Raw genomic sequence first — 18,729 nt, 5'->3', positions numbered from 1 at the left:
CTTGGCTTTGGCTTTTCTTTGTGGCAATTTCCATGGTTTGTTCTGAATCCAGTCTGCTTTCTTCTGTTTCTTCATCTTTGGCAGTGTCTTTTCGCATTCATCCTTAACAGCTTCTTTAAGTACATTCCACAGTCCCTCTGATTCTCTATCAAATTTCTCAAAATGCCCTGTTTCTAATGTGAAAAGGCTGTTCTGACCATTTTGGAAGTATTTGAACTTAAATCAGTAATTCTGCATTTCAAAATGAAAAGTTGGACAAAATGTCATGCTCAAAACATTTTGGAAGCCTAATACTTTGCACATTGCTAATTTAGATTTTCCCAAACGTGATCACCATCATAGGTTGAATTATTTTGTCCTAGAATTAAAGCTTGAATTGATGTTGCTATGATTTCGCTGCATGCTGAAAAAAATGTATTGAGCTCAAGATGGTGTGGTTGAATTGCCTATAGCAATTATTATTTTATTGTGGTATTTAATATGCTTTCTGTTACTGTATTTTATAGTTTTGGAAAAAAGTTAATAATTGTACAATGTCTGGGGAGTCATTGCTTGATAGGTGGTGTATTAACAATTTAAATAAAAGAAGTAGAACAATTCTGTTTTAAGTCTTGACAAGTGGTTGCTTCACTCAGATTTGTACTTCTTTTGAGCCTCTAGTAGATACTTATACACCTGACAGAAATACATACATTTGGGTTGACATTCCCAAGCAAACCTCTGTAGTCAAGGCTAAATTACACATTAATTCTTCATAATGTGCTTTATTATGATATTGTGTATCTTGCATCTCCATAACAAAAAACTGAAACCATAGATGCTGTGAAAATGCTGGGGAGAAGCAGAGGATTTTCATCAGGGTTGGATTCTTCCGAAACTAAATTTACAGTTAAGTTTGTGATTTATCTGTTTCAGCACTTTTTGAGGTGCTAACCTAAGAGAGATATTTTTACTTCCTCTTCACATTTCTAGTTCTGATTCTTTTTTAAAAATTAAAAACATCCAGGAAAACGACTGAGCACAGATTTAAAAAATTAACGTTCTCATTGTTGGGTCCCTCCTGCTTAGCATCTGAATCAGAATGGTAGCTTAAATACAGTAGATCAAATGGATGTAATATTGATACTTTTGAATTACACAGAATTCAAGGAGCAAAGATCATAAATACAAAAAATGTGCAATAATAAAATAGCACATGTCATCTAAAGTTCTCTAAATAAACCAGATGCATTTTGTCATTATAATAAAATCTGTGATAGACTTACTGATAATTAGGTTTTCTCTTTTAAATTATATAACCATGATTTTCATTTACCTTTGTTGGGTTTTCAGGCTCCGGTCCCAAAGAGCATGCTGGTTCCTGTGATACCAATAGCTAAGTCAACAGGATCCCGTTTCCGTAATAGCATAGAAGGGCTGAATCAGGAGATTGAAATAATCATAAAGGAGACTGGAGAGAAAGAGGAACAACTTATTGTGAGTATATTTGTAGTCAAACATACATTGAGGAGGAGAGTTGTGTCCATCATGAGCATACATAAGTATGCATCTGAATACATGAGTATATGGAATATGAAGGAGAAGCAGTCATCTTGGAACTGTTACGTCAAGATCTGTCTGGCGAAAAAAATAATATTTAGAATTATGAGTACTAACAGACATTCAGCCTCTTTAAACAAAGCCAGGAGTGAGCATTATGCCTGCATACCAGTCTCTTATCCCTACCCCTGCTTCATGCTGGCTTTAACCTTTAATCTGGGTTTCTTTGAAATCATAGTCCTTCTCGTCTAAACTTGGGGACTGTATTAATGTCAATAGCAACCAGAACCTTAAACCAGAATTAGATCCTCATTTCTAGTTAACAAATTTACATTGAGCCTTCCTTTTTTTCCTGGAACATAAAGAGGAACAGTGGTTTCATATGGGCTGGAACTGAAGTTCTAAAGCTCTGAAGGGATGCTGCAGTGGCAGATTACTTTATGAGACCCTGAACCTTCTTACGTTTGGTTTGGTTTCCATCTTTTTATTTTGATACCTGAAGAATAACTGATCTTCAGTTGAAGAGCTTTACGGACAAAGCAATAAAGTCACCTGTTACCCAGACAAGATGAATAGCCTGCTGTGTGTAAGATGTATGTAATATGTTTTCATTCAACAGCCACAAGATATTCCAGACGGGCATCGAGCTCCACCTCCTTTGGTGCAGCGTAGCAGCAGCACTCGCAGCATTGATACACAAACTCCGGGTGGGGCAGAGAAAGGCAGTAACAACAGCAGCCGATCTCAGTCTATTTCCCCAAGCTCCTTCCTTGCTATCTCCAATGAGGGCAGTGAGGAGAGCCCCTGCTCTGCTGATGACCTGCTTATGGACCCCAGAGATAAAGGTATTTCCTGAAAAGTGTTCCTAATGCTTCTGTTACAGTGTAAACTTTAGGACTAACCCTTCAGTTAAGAAACCTCGTTTGTTTCCTAAGTATTTGAGCTATAGGCCAGAGTTCACAGAGCCTTTTGGCACTATTTACCACTTGCCAAGCAGAAGCTCATCTTTGAGGCATATCATAAACTGCTTTAAAAAAAAAAAATTCAGAGTTTCTTATGCTGTGTGAGAATTTTAAGCAAAAGTTCTTGTGGGATAGTAGAACTACTCTTCACATTTGGGCAGTGGGGAGAGATGGAAGAATAGTTTCTTCCCCATCATTGTAAGTGAGAAAAGTTGTATTATTTTAGTTGGGTTTTTTTGGATAATCATTCTTCTGTTGCCCACCAGTTAATTTCCATATTTTTTTCTCTGTATTTAAGGGAGTTATGTAGGTTTTAATATACAGGCAGTCCCCGGGTTAAGAATGAGATCTGTTCCTAAGTCTGTCTTTAAGTTGAATTTGTATGTAAGTTGGAGCAGGTTATTTAGCGTCAGTTGGTCAAATGTTTGTCTTAGTATATAGTATTTATTTTACCTTTCTATGCATATAAAACACTTAAGAAACACTTCCAAATACACTACAACATCTTAAACATCTTAAAGTAATGCTCATGATTAAAGGTTATTCTGATTGCTTTATTATTTCTACTTTATTTTCAATCATGATTGTTTTCCTTTTCTTTGATGCATCACCAGCACTTGCATTGGATTTACGCTTTGGAGGCATGGTAAATAGTAAGAGAAAAACAGCAGTGTGATCTGACTAAAAATGGCAGATGGCATTCTCCTTCCTCAGGTCAACGAGCCACTGAAGCCGCGCAATGTTTTCATGAACAACTGAAGCCATGCAGTGTTTTCATGAGCATCACAAAGTATACAGCCTGTATCTTAAAAATGCACGGACTACTTTGTGATGCTTATGAAATCATTGTGTGGCTTCAGTGGTTTGTCAGTTCAAGGAAGGAGAATGCCATCCACCATTTTTAGTAGTAGGCAGTCCGTTTGTGAGTACGAGCTGTCTATAAGTCAGATGTTCTTAACCCAGGGATTGCCTGTAATTCAGGCAGGGAGTTGCAGTTCTGTTTCGTTTTACTTGACATGCATATATATATGTCAGCAGACTCGAGGTGAGGGAGGGAGATGGAGGCGGTCATAGAATTTGTAAATTAAGTCTCATTTTTGAAAGCAAATGAGTCCTTGTCTTCCAACAGACATCTGGAAATGTTTGTTTAGGTTGGTAGAATCAAATGCTGCCAGAGGTAATAGTTCATTTGTAGCATGTCAATGAGCAAGATGCCTACATATGTCGAACAGAGTAGGCCTCTTGTCTGTGCTTTTCAGCAGTCCCAACTTGGTTAATGGTCAAGAATTATTTAAGTGGTCATCCAAAACAACTGGAGAGTACCAGGTTGCTTATAAAGCAAAACCGTACGGAAAGTAAGAGACTGCTTTATACTAGGTGATCAGGCTTTCATTTGCCTTTTTAACATTGCTAATCAAGGAGTATGAGAGATGCAAAGATAAATGATCTCATGCATGTTGTGGTATATATAAGTATATGTAACTGGCCCTTTGCTCACTACAGAGAATGGAAGTAATTCTCCTCTGCCCAAATATGCTACATCACCAAAACCCAACAACAGCTATATGTTCAAACGTGAACCTCCTGAGGGCTGTGAGAAAGTGAAAGTGTTTGAGGAAAGCTTGTAAGTAGTTATGCCCTTCATAATTTTTTGAATCATAATAGCTCACTATGCCTGGTTTCTAAACTTTGGTTTGACAGTATAGCTTTATGCTTAATGTATCTTATGTTTTTGGGTAAAGCAAGGACTCAAGTCTGTCCATTCAGCTCTGTCTTTTTTTTTGGTTTACAATATAATTATTTAAAGTAGTTCCTAGCCCACTTTTGAGAAAGCAGGGATCTTTCCCCCTCTGCTATTTATATGTATTTTGCAGAAGTGTATTGAGAAAAATACATTTTGAACATTTTCCCTCTTTTGAGACCTAATGAAAACCTAAAGCAGTTTCCCAGCCGTGGCAACTTCCAGGTGTATGTACGTCAACTCCCAGAAGTCTCATCAATGGCCATGTTGGCTGTGGAATTCTAGGATTTGAAGTCCACACACCTGGAAGTTGCCAAGTCTGAGAAACACTGATGTAAAATCTCATTACCTAATATGCATTCATGCATGTTCTTGAACACTGTAAATGTTGTGAAGCACTTTTTCTACTTGATACAGTTCTCAATAGTTCCTTGTGCTGTCTGACCAAACTGGCCAAATACCAAAAGGAATTCTCAGATTTCTTGTTCTCAATTCATAGGAACCATACCTCTTTGGGTTTCAAGTACCAATTCCAGAGCTTTCCATGTGCAGCTGCTATGGGAGGCTGTGGCCCAATAAAAAGATGGTAGTTAAGAAGAATAAGATGTCTGATGCCTCCAACACTGACCTTGATATAAACCAGGGGTAGCCAGTTTCTGTTTCTTTGGAGTTAGAGAGGAAAGACAGGCTGGTCATTAGATAGTATAATAGGTGTGTCAAAATGTATTGACTGCTTCACAAATAATCAGACTCGGAGATAAATTGCTACTATATGGCAGACATTCTTTTCCCCTATTCTGGACAGCTCTCATATACTTGGGACAAAAAAAAGAAAAGTATTTCATATTGTATGTTACACAACTGGAATATCAGAAATGTTGGGTAATTCCTTGCAACCTTTAACTTTGTTAATTTTTAACCACTAACCTTTAACACCTTGTGGTGTTGTTTTTCTGTTTGTAGGCCAAAACCCTTGCATGAAATTCCAGCCTTTTATTGTCCTGACAAGAATAAAGTAAACTTTATTCCTAAAAGTGGCTCTGCTTTCTGCCTCGTCAGCATTCTCAAGCCACTTCTTCCCACGCAAGATCTTACGCTCAAAGGTGCTACTCATAATCTGACCGTCACAACTGGTATGACGCCCACTCTGCTCCAACCTCTTTCTGTGGCCTCCCTTTCAGCAAACACAGACCAAGAGCGGCTCTCTCGTGGAACAAGCAAAATAATATCACAGATGTCTATGCTCCAGCAGTCAGGACATAGTGAAGAAACTGAAGGATAAACTCAGCCTAGCTAATCTGGGGGGAGAATTTTATGGAAACAACTGTGATTAAACCTTCCAGGTCACATCTCTTTGTATCATAATAGCTGACAATTCCATAAACAGGTCATAGGTAGTATCTTATACACCATGCCATGAATGTCAGCCTCCTGTGAGATCTAGGGAAAAGGGGCAGCAGAGAGCCTGCTGCGCTTGTCTTGGGATCGCTCCAGTTCAGACTCTGGGCGTCCAGCTTTGGTTCAATAAAGAAGGGAGATCTCCATAATTCCTCACAACTGGAGGGACCAATTTCTTTTGATACTTTGTGTTTCCGTGTAGACTTTGAGTTTGAACAATGAAAAAGACATCCCAACTTTTCTTAACAGAATATCTGTTTTCAGGAGAAAAAAAAGGAAACCATTAATTCATATGAAAATAGTATTTACAAATGTGGGTTTTTTTAATTTCAGATCATCGGGATAATTGCACTTTTCTTGCTACAGCTTTTTCACTGGGGACCAACGGATTGACACTTTTCAGTATTCTGTCATGAAACCAGCTGATTTTGCTCCTTTTCCCAGATTAGTGTAACATCATTCAGACAAAGAAGAAAAGCAATATTGTCACATGCTGAATGGGGTTGGGAGGGGGAGAAAGCATGGAATTTCTTGTCTGAAAATAGCATTTTAGTGCACTTCAGCCAATCATGTCATGATTTATTCCTAATGTTGTATTTCAGGACATATTTCCATCCTCTTTCCCCAGAACGCCAACTAACTGTCACAACGGTGCCTCTTGGGACAACTTAGTTTCTTGTGTTACTGTCAAAATCTTGAATTGCCTTTGGCATATATACCTGATTCTATCATGTCTTGCCACTATACTATATAAACCCTGTAGTCATATGATCTTAAAAGGGCCATGCATGCATGGTGGTTTTTGCTTGTCAAAGTACTGTTTTGTGGGTCTGTGGAGGGTAATAGTTTGTCAGGCATGATATTGTTGAAGCAATTTATTTCAATGGACATGTCTCCTTTTGGAGTAGCAATATTGTTAGGGTGTTAAGCTAAGAATCTTTTTATGCTTTCATTGATGTGGCCCATTTCATTTTTAGTGCTTTTTAAAAAAAATGAACTGTACTTATGTAAGAATTGAAAATAGGAAGAAGTTTCTGTTGTTACATTTGCTTGTGAAAGGGTCTGAACTAATATGGATAGAAAAGTGTATTTACCAAACTGATTAAATGGCACGAGGTAGAGCAGCTGGGGGATAGTTAGAGAGAAGTTACATTTAGAAAGCAATATAGTCTGGTATCTTTAAGTAAACAAAAGTATCATAGCAGTGTAACCTATTCGAGACTGGCAGATAAACAGATATAGCAACATCAGCATGGTTTTGATGCACAGTTGTTAATTGGAAATGGACCACATCCACCTCAAGTGGATCTTCTATTTTTGGCTGCCTTAGGAACATAATGTTTTTAATGATTATTCCTACATTGTTTGGCCTCTTGGTTCATGTTAAAATTAATCAACTGAGTAAAAACTTGCATTTGTCCTACCCAGTTAGGAGACTGGCTTGTCCACTTGACAACATAGGTTCTGACGCAGAAATGTTAATGCTATAATATAACTTAGTTTTTAAGGTACCAAAACACTTCATTGCATTTGCTGCAACAGAAGCCCTGTTCAGGCATTTCCTGAATGCATGAAGAGCGTGGAGGGGAGAAAGAAAACTGCACTTACAAAGCTCCCCACCAACTTCTCTCCAGCCTGACATACCAGTAGGAGCTCTGAAAGGTAGCCGGCCTTGCATGCAAGATCACAAGTATGTTAATGTGATTCTGCATTCTGCTGTAGTCCACTCCCAAAGTGGATGAGGAGCAGCATTTGTCTTTGTAGTACATGAATGTGAGCAGAGCTCTTCTTCAGACCTCTTTCCTGAACATACGGAGGCTTGAGAGAGTGGAGGTGATGCTATCTGTGCAGGTCTGTTTTCTCTTCACAGGTCCAAGCAAATGCTTGAAGGGGGCTAGACAGACAACACTAACCCTTTGGAAGTCTTTTTAAAGTATTATTTGATTGCTGTTGTACTTTGTTCCTATACTGTATTGTTTTAATCTTTGTTTCTATTTCATTTTGTATTCAGATATTTTAGCAGAGCAAAATAGTCTTACCCCCATCCCACAGTCTTAAACATGATGGTCATCCTAGCATTTTAGATTGACTGTATGAAACATTTATATTGGGAGAGCGAAGTATTTCTTACTTGACTTAATTGTATTTTCATTTCAGTTTGAAGCAGATATAGGTGGTGTGAGAGAATAGTATCTTGCAAAAAAAAAAAAGTCATTGCTCAAACAATGTGATACCCCTTTTACTGCAAGGCACATATGTGCATTCTTAAAATGTTTACTGCTCTGGCTTTCTGAAACAGGAGAGCTGGATTATATTTGTGCACAAAGGATATCTGCACTTTATTTAAATCCAGTCTTGTTTCACGTTAAGGAGCAGCTTAGAATTGCCAGACTGTGGGGAGGATTTGTGGAAATACTGAAGGGCCAAATTGCAATTAGGAATATTAAATAAAGAGTGGGTCTTTGAACCTACAACACTTTGTTTTCATGAATCTGTGTAAGATGTGTTTAAGTTATGTATATTGAAACCTTTTAGACGTGCTTTTTCACTGCCCTCATTGATCCCAGAACAAATGTTAACAGTAAATGACTCTCAAGACATTTGAGGCTGGCCTTCAAATGCACATTAAAAAACAGACACTTCAACTTTTATTAAGATAACAGACTTTATTTAGCCCCTGTGATTGTAATAATTTGAGGATTTGTATACCATAACCTGCAAGGGCTTGAGTAAAACATTTCCACTTTTATGCAGTGAGAGAACTCAACTGATTTACAGCCATAAGATGTTAGCTCATAGCAAGTAATGACTGAAATAAACAATGCTCACTATCCTTTAGAACACTTTTTATGTTTCTTCAAACCTCATATTAGCTGTCTGTGTTGTAGGTCAATCTTCTGTGTTATCTGAGCAATTAAGCTAATGATTTCGAGAGAGGTAGAAATTATAAAGTTCAAGAAGGAAATTGTAAAAACAAGGCAGAGATCTTGGATACTTTTCCACAGTCTGATGAGTTGTACTTCCAACCCATCTGGAGAGCTTGAAGTATTCCTCTGTCTTCCAAATGGAGCTAAAGAATTTGGAAGATTGTTGAGAAGCAGTTTCCAGGATTTTGTTCTATTTTCTGAAGCCAATCAGAAGTAGGTTTGAGAAAGAAGATGGTTTCTTTGCATTTTATGATCAATGGTTAATAGTTCATGAGGGCTATTTTTTAAAAAACATATTGAGAAAGGAGAATTCCTCTTACTCCTAAAGACAATAAAGTGGAACTGGGTGTTTTTCATGTTTCCTTGCCTTTTGATCTGTTTTGTCCTAGAGCTACCAGTATTCCTCCTTACGCCCTACTTCCACCACTGTTTCTTCCAGTCATAGGGGAGCACATTTCATATTCACCCAACATACAGAGAAGCAGCAACATTGGAGAGAGAGAAGAAAAACTGGGAAACTGAAGGAAAACAAAATAGATTACCCAAAGATGAGGATGGGGTTCAGATGGCAAAATGAGTAAGATTCATGGAACAACCCATGATAGATGAGAGACTTCTTTCTTTATTGCTGTGCCTCTTTGCAAGTTTAACTTGGTCAGCTGAAAGTACATACTACAAAAATTGCAAGTTTTTGGAGTTAAAAATCCAGGAAAAAGGGACAGAAAAATAAAGGCTTGTTTGACATTGTTACACTCCTACTTGGAAAGTCGACTGCTGACCTGCAGATTGAATCCTGTTAAGAACAGAAGTGATCTTATGGCAAGGATCCTTAAAGTTTTTCAGAAAAGAAGCAATAGTTGTTGCTCCTATATTTGGAAATAAAAATTACAGCATTGTAAAGTAATTGTTATGTGAAGATACTAAAAATCCCATGACTTCAACTGATTTGTAGTCATGTTCAGTGCAGCATATACAGAGGAAATTTATTATTTAAGAACTGGGTCTCTGAATAATACATATTTTCTGACTATTTTCTACACATCAGTCATAAAAGATAACAGCAACAGGGATAAGTCTTGCCAGATCAAAATTCATGTATAGACCTGCTCTGGAGTGTAGTATGTAATTTATTTCCCTCACCAACAGAATAAACCGTTTCCATCCCTTGATACTACTTCATACACCCCAAGAATATTCTGTTTATAATTTAGAGTAAAAGTTTGATGTATATTATTGTATCTGTTGCAAGGAGGGTCAGAAGTCCATTCTTTTTTCCCTTTTTTTTTCCTTCTCTGCACTTTTGACCTTTACTATTTTTTTATTTTCCAATTTTCTTTCTCTTTATTGTTTCTCTAAATATTAGTTCTTGTTAGTTTTTGCTGTTCTTTTTTAAAAAAAAATAAAGTTACAAAACAAAAAATATTCTGTTCATGCTTTTGGACTGCGTTTAGGGAAAAGGGAGAATGTTCTTCATAGTGAGAAGTCCAAGGATAGCATCGGATTTTGCCTTGGTGGTTTGCCTGCTGCTCCAGGTCAGGTGACTGCTTTGAATGGGACATATTGCAAAGTTCAGCCCTGCGAAGGCCTTGGGCAGAGAAAGGAACAGTAACTAATTGCATATATGCTTAATGCCTACAGCATAAGATGCCGCTGCTTTTTTTTTTTACTTCAGTTTGCACCAGTGCTAGTTATCATAATTCTTTGCTAGAAAAAAACAACATAAATTATTTCTGATTAAATGAAATGGTTGTTTGCAGATGTAAGCTGTTGGTGATCTAAAACTGAGCCCTTTAGAGGAGAAGTTTTGTGATTGATGTTCATGCGGCTGTAGCTGCACCACTGACTAGACAGCAGGCTTGAAAATCCTAATGTTTATAGTATGCTCCTCAGCATAAAACTGTATTAAAATACAGTTGTGGATAATAGAGTCTTCTTATGTGGAGCATCAAACAATGTTCTTGTCGAAAAGGTAAAATTTACTTGGGGGAATGAATGAGAAAATATATATATATATATATATATATATATATATATATATATATATATATATTCAGTATTAGATAATAAAAAGGTAGCTAACTTTCAAAGATGGGTTAGCTGGTGAGCATGTTTTTATGATTTCCAGTTTCCTCATTTTGTTTAGCTATCAGTGTCTTATTTAGTTAGAGGTGTTCAAATGCCAATAAAATGTTTATGAAGTTTCCTCCCGCTCTAATTCTGTCTAGATATTGTGTAAGTAACCTTATCACAGCAGTTCACTGCCAGTGGCGTGGGGCATATTTCCCTTCCAGATTCATCTTCTCTTGCTAGAGCCAGTACTAGGGATAAAGGTGTTACAGCTGTGTGCTATAATTGCAAAGGCCAATGATGTTTGAATATGTAAGATTTTTTTTAAAGTTTTCTTCTCAGTGCACACTGGTGTGTTTGGGCATTTGTTTTTCTATTGTTTTTATTTTAATGATCGATGTACGATATGTCAACAAGAAATTTTATTGAATTTTTTTACAAAAAATGTTTTCCTCACCTTTATGGAACTCGTACACTTTCAATAAATACTTCAACTGAAGTCAGGTATTGCTTCTGTCTTTTCCCTATTTGGCTTATAACATAACACAGAAATCTAATTTCGCTTGTTAGAAGTGTTTGTTAGAAAGCATAAGCTAGGTATAATAAGCTATAGATTTCCAACACGGTATTGATTACACAGCAGCAGAAAGACGAAAACTGCATAGGTGGTTTATATTTTAAGTGGATTTTGCTTACAACATGATAGATACTGTAGTGAGAGGATAACAATGTTTACTGGTAAATACTTGTTCTGAGGTGGTGGCACCATAGGTGGGAAGCAAATCAAATAGCCAGAATTTCAAGAGAAAACCCTATACCACTCACATTATGAAGTCGAGGTTAAGCGTTCATGCATACAAGAGTATTTCCCCCAGTTTCATTCCAGAGGCCACAAATTAACACTGTTGTGCCCATCAAACTCTCTACCTCATCTTAAAAAAAATCCCTTTAAAGAGAAAAGGAAATTGAAAAATCCTCTTTGAGGTACCTGCCTTGCATTATCTTTGTGAGAATGTCTTCAGGCCATATAATTCCTATATCCATTCTTAAAAAATAAAAATGGTTAGTGGCTGCAGCCCAATGCTTTGGATTGGATATGTGTTGACTTGCCCAGAAAAATGAGACCTGGGTTGGTAGAAATCCTCCTAGGACCTAGAGACTAAAAGCAACAATCTCAACTGTTGGTTTTCCATGTACACCTATGTGTACATGTGTGTGGATTATTTGACTTATCTATGGCAGTCATTTTGTGAGGACAATTGGATTCACTCAAAATTCCAAACGTGGAACAACCCAAAAAGTTTTTCTGACCCTAGAAAAAACAACATCTCAGAATTGAAGTATATTGGTTGGGGGGGGGGGGAAAAAGGACATTTATGTCCTGTAAATACAAATGTGCGCACATGAACAAACAAATGAGGAAGAGAGAACTTTGATCATACTGGGAGAAATGTAATCAAAGTATGCCAAGACAATTTTACCAAAAAAATGTTTGCTACCTTTTCCAGAATAAAAAAGCTTGTACTGTTTGTATAATACCACTCTTACGTAAATCCTCCAAGGCAGGAATGGCTTTATTAAATTGCAAAACATTACTTGATCAACTGATCTACTAAAACTCAAGATGACTGTTGTGCTCATATTTGTTAAAATACTTGATAACTGATAACTGATTCTGCCCTGGCTTCTTCAAGGGAGGCTTTTGCATTACAAGATGTGTTGAGCTAAGTTCATTAACATGCAAGTACCACCATTTTACTCGCACCACCCACCCCAATTCCACACTGCATTTTAATCAAGCTTTGTGGTTCATTGTGTTGTCTGAACCTGAAGCAGCTGCAGTTGAATTTTCCAGAAACTGGGAATGCATCCAAGATTTCTTTGAATGTGAAGGAACAGTTTTTAGAAACAGAGTATGCCTTCCATTTCACGCCAGGAACCTTAAAGTTTACTTAACGAGCTGTATGCAGTAGGATGGGGTCCAGAAATGGATGTTCTCTGGTTGCTGGAAGTGATTCTATGACTGTTGAAATGTTGTGGCCAAATATGTTCTCTGCTGCTTCCTCGGTCAGAATACTGGAGAAAAAGAAAGCCTGTTTGAACAGAAGTTTGATTTATTGGATGTTATGGAGGAGCAAAAGAAGTAAGTAATTGCCTTGATTTTATGCTTTGGCCGTGAGCATATTTGCTTAGGAAAAATATATCCTGCTTTTCTAGTAAAATCCAGTTACCATAGTCAAAACATTAAAACAATAGGAACTACAGTAACATAAAGCATCAGCAGCAGTCAAGGGGAAAAAATAAACAGAGAAGCCACATTAAAGCAGTACAGGATCTAGGCTATTCTTTCACCTGGTCCATCCAACCAGAATAGCAGCCCTTACAGTCTTCAGCATTGGGGTTTTCTGCCCTGCTTTCGTTTCCTCCCCTCAACTAGGTTATAACCACAGGGTCAAAGGGGAAATAAAATACCCTTCCTGTTTCTGTTACTCAAGAACTCTCCAGGTACCTTAAATATCTAGTAGCCAATCTGAAGTCCCCTGAGCCTTCCGAGGCATGTCACCAGATTGCCACCTCTCCCAAGACAAAAACCTGCATCCAGAATGTCTATTTAAAATGATAGGTAGCAATACAGAGCAGCAAAGAAAATGTAGCTGATATTAGCCATGGAGGAAAAGTATGAGAATTCAAGAGCAAGTATAAACACATGAATAATGTGTCGGCCCGTTCTTGATGAAGATTCAGCTTCACATTAAAGCAGCTTTGAAAAATATCAGACAAGGCTTGAGTGCATCGGGAATGACATCAAAAGCTTAATGCAGCTAGAGGTCTGGATGCACTAGATTCCCAACTTAGAATATTTCGCTCCATAATTGGAATTAAATTCTTTTCTTCCCCTTAGCTGTTTCCAGGGAAACTTGAAGAACAAAACTGTATGATGAATTCTTCCTTTGCTGCTAACTTCAAGAAGATATATTTTCTTACGAGAAGAAGAAAGTACCAATCCACATGCCAACCATGGTATGCAGCTGATCAAAAGGGGATTTCTAAAGTTTGCACTGCTAGGGATACCTGTTGTAGTTCAAAGGCACACACACACACACTGTACCCATTCATCCTTGTTCCCTTCACCCAGTGCTGAAAAGTCATCAGGCTTGGCAGGCAGCAAGCTTTCTTAAAAGTGATCTATCAAAGGTTGGGTGCCGCATCGAGAATTCATTAGAAGAGATCACTATGTGCCTGACTGCTTATGATGGAGGAAGGTGGAGGATTCAAAGAAATTCAACTGAGGAAGACATTATTGGATGGGTGGTGGATCTATGTACGAAGGTGCTAGCTACAAAGGGTTTTAAGCTTTAAGTGTTTCCCATTGAAACCATGTAAAGAAAGCTCGCTTATTTTTGTGACTTCTCAGCTGGCCCCATAAAGATTAGGATGTTGGACCAGGAGCAGGGAGACCCAGGTTCAAGGCCACCCATAGCCAGGTATCCACTCAGCTCAACCTGCCTCCTTATTGTTGCACTCACAAGGATGTAAGGGGAGATCCCCTTGTAAGAGACCTGGACCAAAATAGTTGATCGGTCCTCTAGAAGCCAGGCAGTTTTGCTCCTGATTTTCTCAGGTGTGCCTGAATGCAGGGACTCTTATCAATTTATTGGGTGTGATTTTCTAATTTTAATCTGGCATTGGAGGATCCGATCCCTTCAGGAGGAAAAAAAACATAAAACTCAAGCTATTCCACCTGAACAGGGGATGTCCTGTAGCACCTGCAAGTGATGGGTCTCCTGAGAAAAATGGTCAAAATACTCGTAACATGTCTAATTGTTGTCTGTTGCCTTGGTTGTGACACTACTCAGGAAATGCTTGGCATAATTCCATGGTGGTGGTGATTTTCTATACTATGACTAGGCATGTTTCTCCCTTCCTCCTGTTTTCTGCTTTCAAGCTCCATATCTATATCATTAACATATGGAGACACATAACAGTGGTGGTTGGTTCTTGTGGTGTGCCCTAACCACTTCCTGTAACTAGTGGTTGAAAAGATCATGTCCTGATTTTCGAAGTCTTGATCCCCAGACAGCTTTGTGTGGTCTGTGCAGGATTGCTGCCCGAGCAACAATGTGGATATAGAATGGAATGTGCTTTAATCCCTTCTTTCTGTGTATTATGCTACAAAATAATAGTTAAGAAGAAATATGAGAGGGACTGAACCCTTACGTGGAGCCATGACTAGGACCTGCCAGTTTCAGAGCCAATACTGGCTACGTGCCACTGGAAGAAGATGGATGTTGCCTACTGTTTACTAAGGGTTTCTGCTAGGAACATGTGGCCATTGCAATCAGTGGTGCTGCCAGCACAGCCATTGATGGGTTGCCACTGGAAAGGGTTCCTGGAAAACAGAGTGCTTGTCTGATGTTTTCACATTTCTAATTGTGTGGGGGCTTTTCTTCTCTCTTAAACGTGTCACAATCACCGTTTCACAGAGTGGAAACATATGAACCTTCAGCTGAGAAAAAAGGACTGCTCTGCCCATGAACGTGTGTGTGTGTGTGTGTGTGTGTGTGTGTGTGTGTGTGTGTATGCCCATATATGTGTCTATATAAAATGTGTATATGTATCTGATGACAGATATCCAAACACAGAAATGAGGCTAACACCATGTTACTAAATTGTTTACCATCTGCAAGTAAGAGATTTGTTATAACGCCAGGGTGGATTAAGAGAAGCAAAAGCTTAATACTGTAGTAGTCATCTGTGAGAACATCCCTATTCCATGATTCTACAAATCCCTGGCAATCTTTTTACTGTATTTATATAAAAGGAATCCAGAAAACAAATTGGTACATCCCAAATATAAAACAGCTTATTTAATAAACTCGTTTCTGTATTTTAGAAAAAAGTCTGAATTTTTCTCAGCTATATGCGGGCTTTTCTTTTACTCTCCGGTTTGAAGAAGAAGAAAGCATAGCTCAAAGTAAAGAATAACTATATTCAAATAGTTTAGGAAGAACTAACTGACATAAAAATAAACAACATACTTAGCATACTGACTTTTTCAAGTACTCCTTAAAAAGAACATTGTTATTCTCTTTCTTTTTCTGCACTTGACTGTCTTTTTTCTTCTTTCTTTTCTTATCTTTATTCTAAATATTAGTTCGTTATCTTTCTTTTTAAAATATCTATCATGTCTGTCTGTCTGTCTGTCTGTCTGTCTGTCTGTCGTATCTATCTATCTATCTATCTATCTATCTATCTATCTATCTATCTATCTATCTATCTATCTATCATCTAATCTTACCAAAACCTAAAAATATTTAAAACTATTTTAATTCTTCCTAAACCATAAAGAATTGTTGAATGTAAATTATAGACAATAGGTAAGCTGCAATCCAACTGGCCTGATAATACACTTCGCTTCACTTACAGTAATCCTCCCTGAACTCAGTGAGACTTACATCTGAGTAAACACGTCTAGGATCTCACTTCAAATTTTAGGATTAGCATCTTACTGTCAATGCGGATTGTAAAACAAAGGGAAATTAATTTAATTTGTCTTCTGGTTTAGATTGCCTGACCCAATTTGCTCCTTTCACATTTAATTTGTCCAAGCACCAGTTGCAAAGCTCTCTAACCAAGCAGTACTGTTCTGTGCTTTGGCTAGAACAGCACTGCTCCTCATACAGTTCTCTCTGACAAAGTTAGCAAGTGATTGTCTAAGCACAATTTAATTACCTTCCCTGAGAACTGTATTATCCAAGTGCCTTAGTAAAATTAGCAGTCAGTTTCTTAGAAAAGATCAAATAAATGAAGACTTTGTTTAAATTTAGTACCCTGCTTTCAAAATAACCTGAAATTACCAAACCATTTTATTGAAAAATATTTACATTACTATAGCAGTATGCAGTGATTTCTAGCCCAAGTAAGGGAGCCAGTGTGGTGTAGAACTGTGGTGAAGGTGCTGGCCTAGAAACCCGGAGACTCGGAGTTCTAGTCCTGCCTGAGGCATGAAAGCCGGCTGGGTGACTTTGGGCTAGTCCCTTTCTCTCAGCCCAGCCCACCTCACAGGGTTGCTGCTGTGGGGAAAATAGGGGGAGGAAGGAGTATTTGGTACGTTCCCTGCCGATAGATAGATAGACGATAGAAAATGGCAGGATAATAATATATTGTTGCATCATTCTCACTGGATCAAAAAGCAGTGGGTACAAATAGCATGAACATATAATTCCTCTATATTTTTCAAAGAATGTCCTTTTTTAGCCTACAGTGGTCTGCAGGTATGCATCAAGAGACAAATTAAAGCTTGTAATCCTATTAACATCTTAATAGTTTAAGCCATAATTTTTTTATTATGACACAGCTGCACCATAAACATAAAACATAAAACCACCCAGAGTCACCCCACAGTGAGATGGGTGGTGACAAATTTGAAATATAAATAAATAAATAAATAAAAATAAATACATACAAGGTTTGCAGAGATTGCACTGACGTTCCATCAAAATGTACTTAAATCATAAAGAGAAAGAATTTCGTAATTGCTGCGTTCATGCAACACACTTAACTTGGTTACCAAATTAAGTTGTTTTCTAGGTTCATACAATACCATAAAATAACCAAATAATATACCAGGCTCAAGTAATACAGTAAACCATGATGGTGATGATGGTGGTGATGATGATATTTCTAATTTTGTCTGTAAGAGCCAGTTTGGTGTAACAGTTAAGGCACCAGGCTAGAAACTGGGAGACTGGAGTTCTAGTCCCACCTGAGGCATGAAGCCAGCTGGGTGACCTTGGGCCAGGCCCTCTCTCAGCCCTGGGAAGAAGCAGGCAAGGGCAAACCACTTCTGAAAACCTGGCCAAGAGAACTGCAGGGACTAGTCCAGGCAGTCGCCAGGAATCAAGACTGACTAATTATTATTAATATTATATCCCTGGGCATCAGCGGCCTATCGTACTGGAAATCTTTACAAGCTTCCAGAAGGCCATGCGAGCAGGAGTTGTTGCCTTGATGTTCTGCTTCCCATTTGGTACAGGAAATCATTAACACAATGGGATGGACACAAACTTAACAGAACAAAAGCTGGTTCATATTTAAGGCAGGAATTAAATCCCCAGAATAGCTTACAAATTAAAGCACATGTACTGTAAGTAAAATAAAAATATGTCAGCCATATTAAGAGAAAACACAGAAGCCCGGTAGCAAAGGTCTGGGGGACATGACTTTTTCAGGGCTCTTGAAAATCAACAGTAAAGATGGTGCCACCCATCCCTTTTGGGAAGGGAATTTCACACGTGAAGCAGCATTCCTCCCAACACCATCTCTTCTCTTCCACATGACTCATGCTTAGCAAGGATTGATACCCAGCTAGGGAGATGGATGGCATGCTGGGATGAAATTGACAGGCATTGTTTCAGGCTAATCATGAATGCATCATTCAAATAAATAAGGACACCAGACAAGGGTAACAACACTTCATCTCTTCATAGAAGCATATTAGGAGAAATATTGGGAAAATTAAAAATATTCAAGGGTTTCATATTAAAATAGAATATCATGCAATAAATCTGTTTGCAGATGATATATATCTTTTCTTTTCAAACAGAGGTATAACTCAATGACAATTTAAACTGAATACTTTTCATATATTAGTTAATAATGTATGAAAAGTTAATAATGTTAATAAAGAGTTACACAAACAGCTTCAAAAATCAACCAAATTTTATTAATCTTTTTTTATTAAAACTGTTATTAAGATATATAAAAAGTACAGTTAAAATACAAATCAGAAAGTATAGAAAAGAAAGAAAATAGTACTAAAAGAAAAAGACAAAAACTAAAATAGTGAAAACAGGTAGAAAGATGAAACAGAAAGTGACTTCGACTATCTCCAATACAGATGTGAGTACAAATTAGAATCAACCAAATTTTGTTAATCCAGGTGGATTAGATATTTAGGAATAATCATTACAAAGGATAGGCTGCAAGGAAGGAAATGTAATTATGACTTTCTTTTGTGACACATCAAAGTGGAACCTAAGATTACCATTTTTCTTCATCATGGCATGCTAGAATAGCCGCAATTAAAATTATT

General features: G+C 37.7%; 2 protein-coding genes across 3 annotated transcripts in view; one reads left to right on the top strand and one right to left on the bottom strand.

Annotated features, from left to right (window-relative positions):
* FAM117B (family with sequence similarity 117 member B) overlaps positions 1–11,050 on the top strand; it is a 38,447-nt gene extending 27,397 nt beyond the window's left edge. The window contains exons 5-8 of the mRNA XM_007422018.4: positions 1,333–1,476; positions 2,159–2,384; positions 4,005–4,125; positions 5,206–11,050. Coding sequence (XP_007422080.2) covers positions 1,333–1,476; positions 2,159–2,384; positions 4,005–4,125; positions 5,206–5,524 — 810 coding nt within the window. The 3' untranslated portion in view covers positions 5,525–11,050. The remainder of the gene's footprint in view (positions 1–1,332; positions 1,477–2,158; positions 2,385–4,004; positions 4,126–5,205) is intronic.
* A 101-nt stretch (positions 11,051–11,151) lies between these two features.
* Positions 11,152–18,729, bottom strand: part of WDR12 (WD repeat domain 12) — a 31,520-nt gene continuing 23,942 nt past the window's right edge. Inside the window, exon 14 of one of the 2 annotated variants that reach the window (XM_015890535.3) lies at positions 11,152–12,727. The gene's annotated coding sequence lies outside the window, so the exon portion shown is untranslated. The remainder of the gene's footprint in view (positions 12,728–18,729) is intronic. The other variant, XM_025175714.2, reaches the window with a different exon arrangement.

Source organism: Python bivittatus, unplaced genomic scaffold (assembly GCF_059951505.1).
Source record: "Python bivittatus isolate LINGU-HERP-01145 unplaced genomic scaffold, Pbiv_v1 ctg000200_np1212, whole genome shotgun sequence".
Classification (NCBI taxonomy): domain Eukaryota; kingdom Metazoa; phylum Chordata; class Lepidosauria; order Squamata; family Pythonidae; genus Python; species Python bivittatus.
Note: the sequence above shows the minus strand (reverse complement) of the source record. Positions and strands in the feature narration are given on the sequence as shown.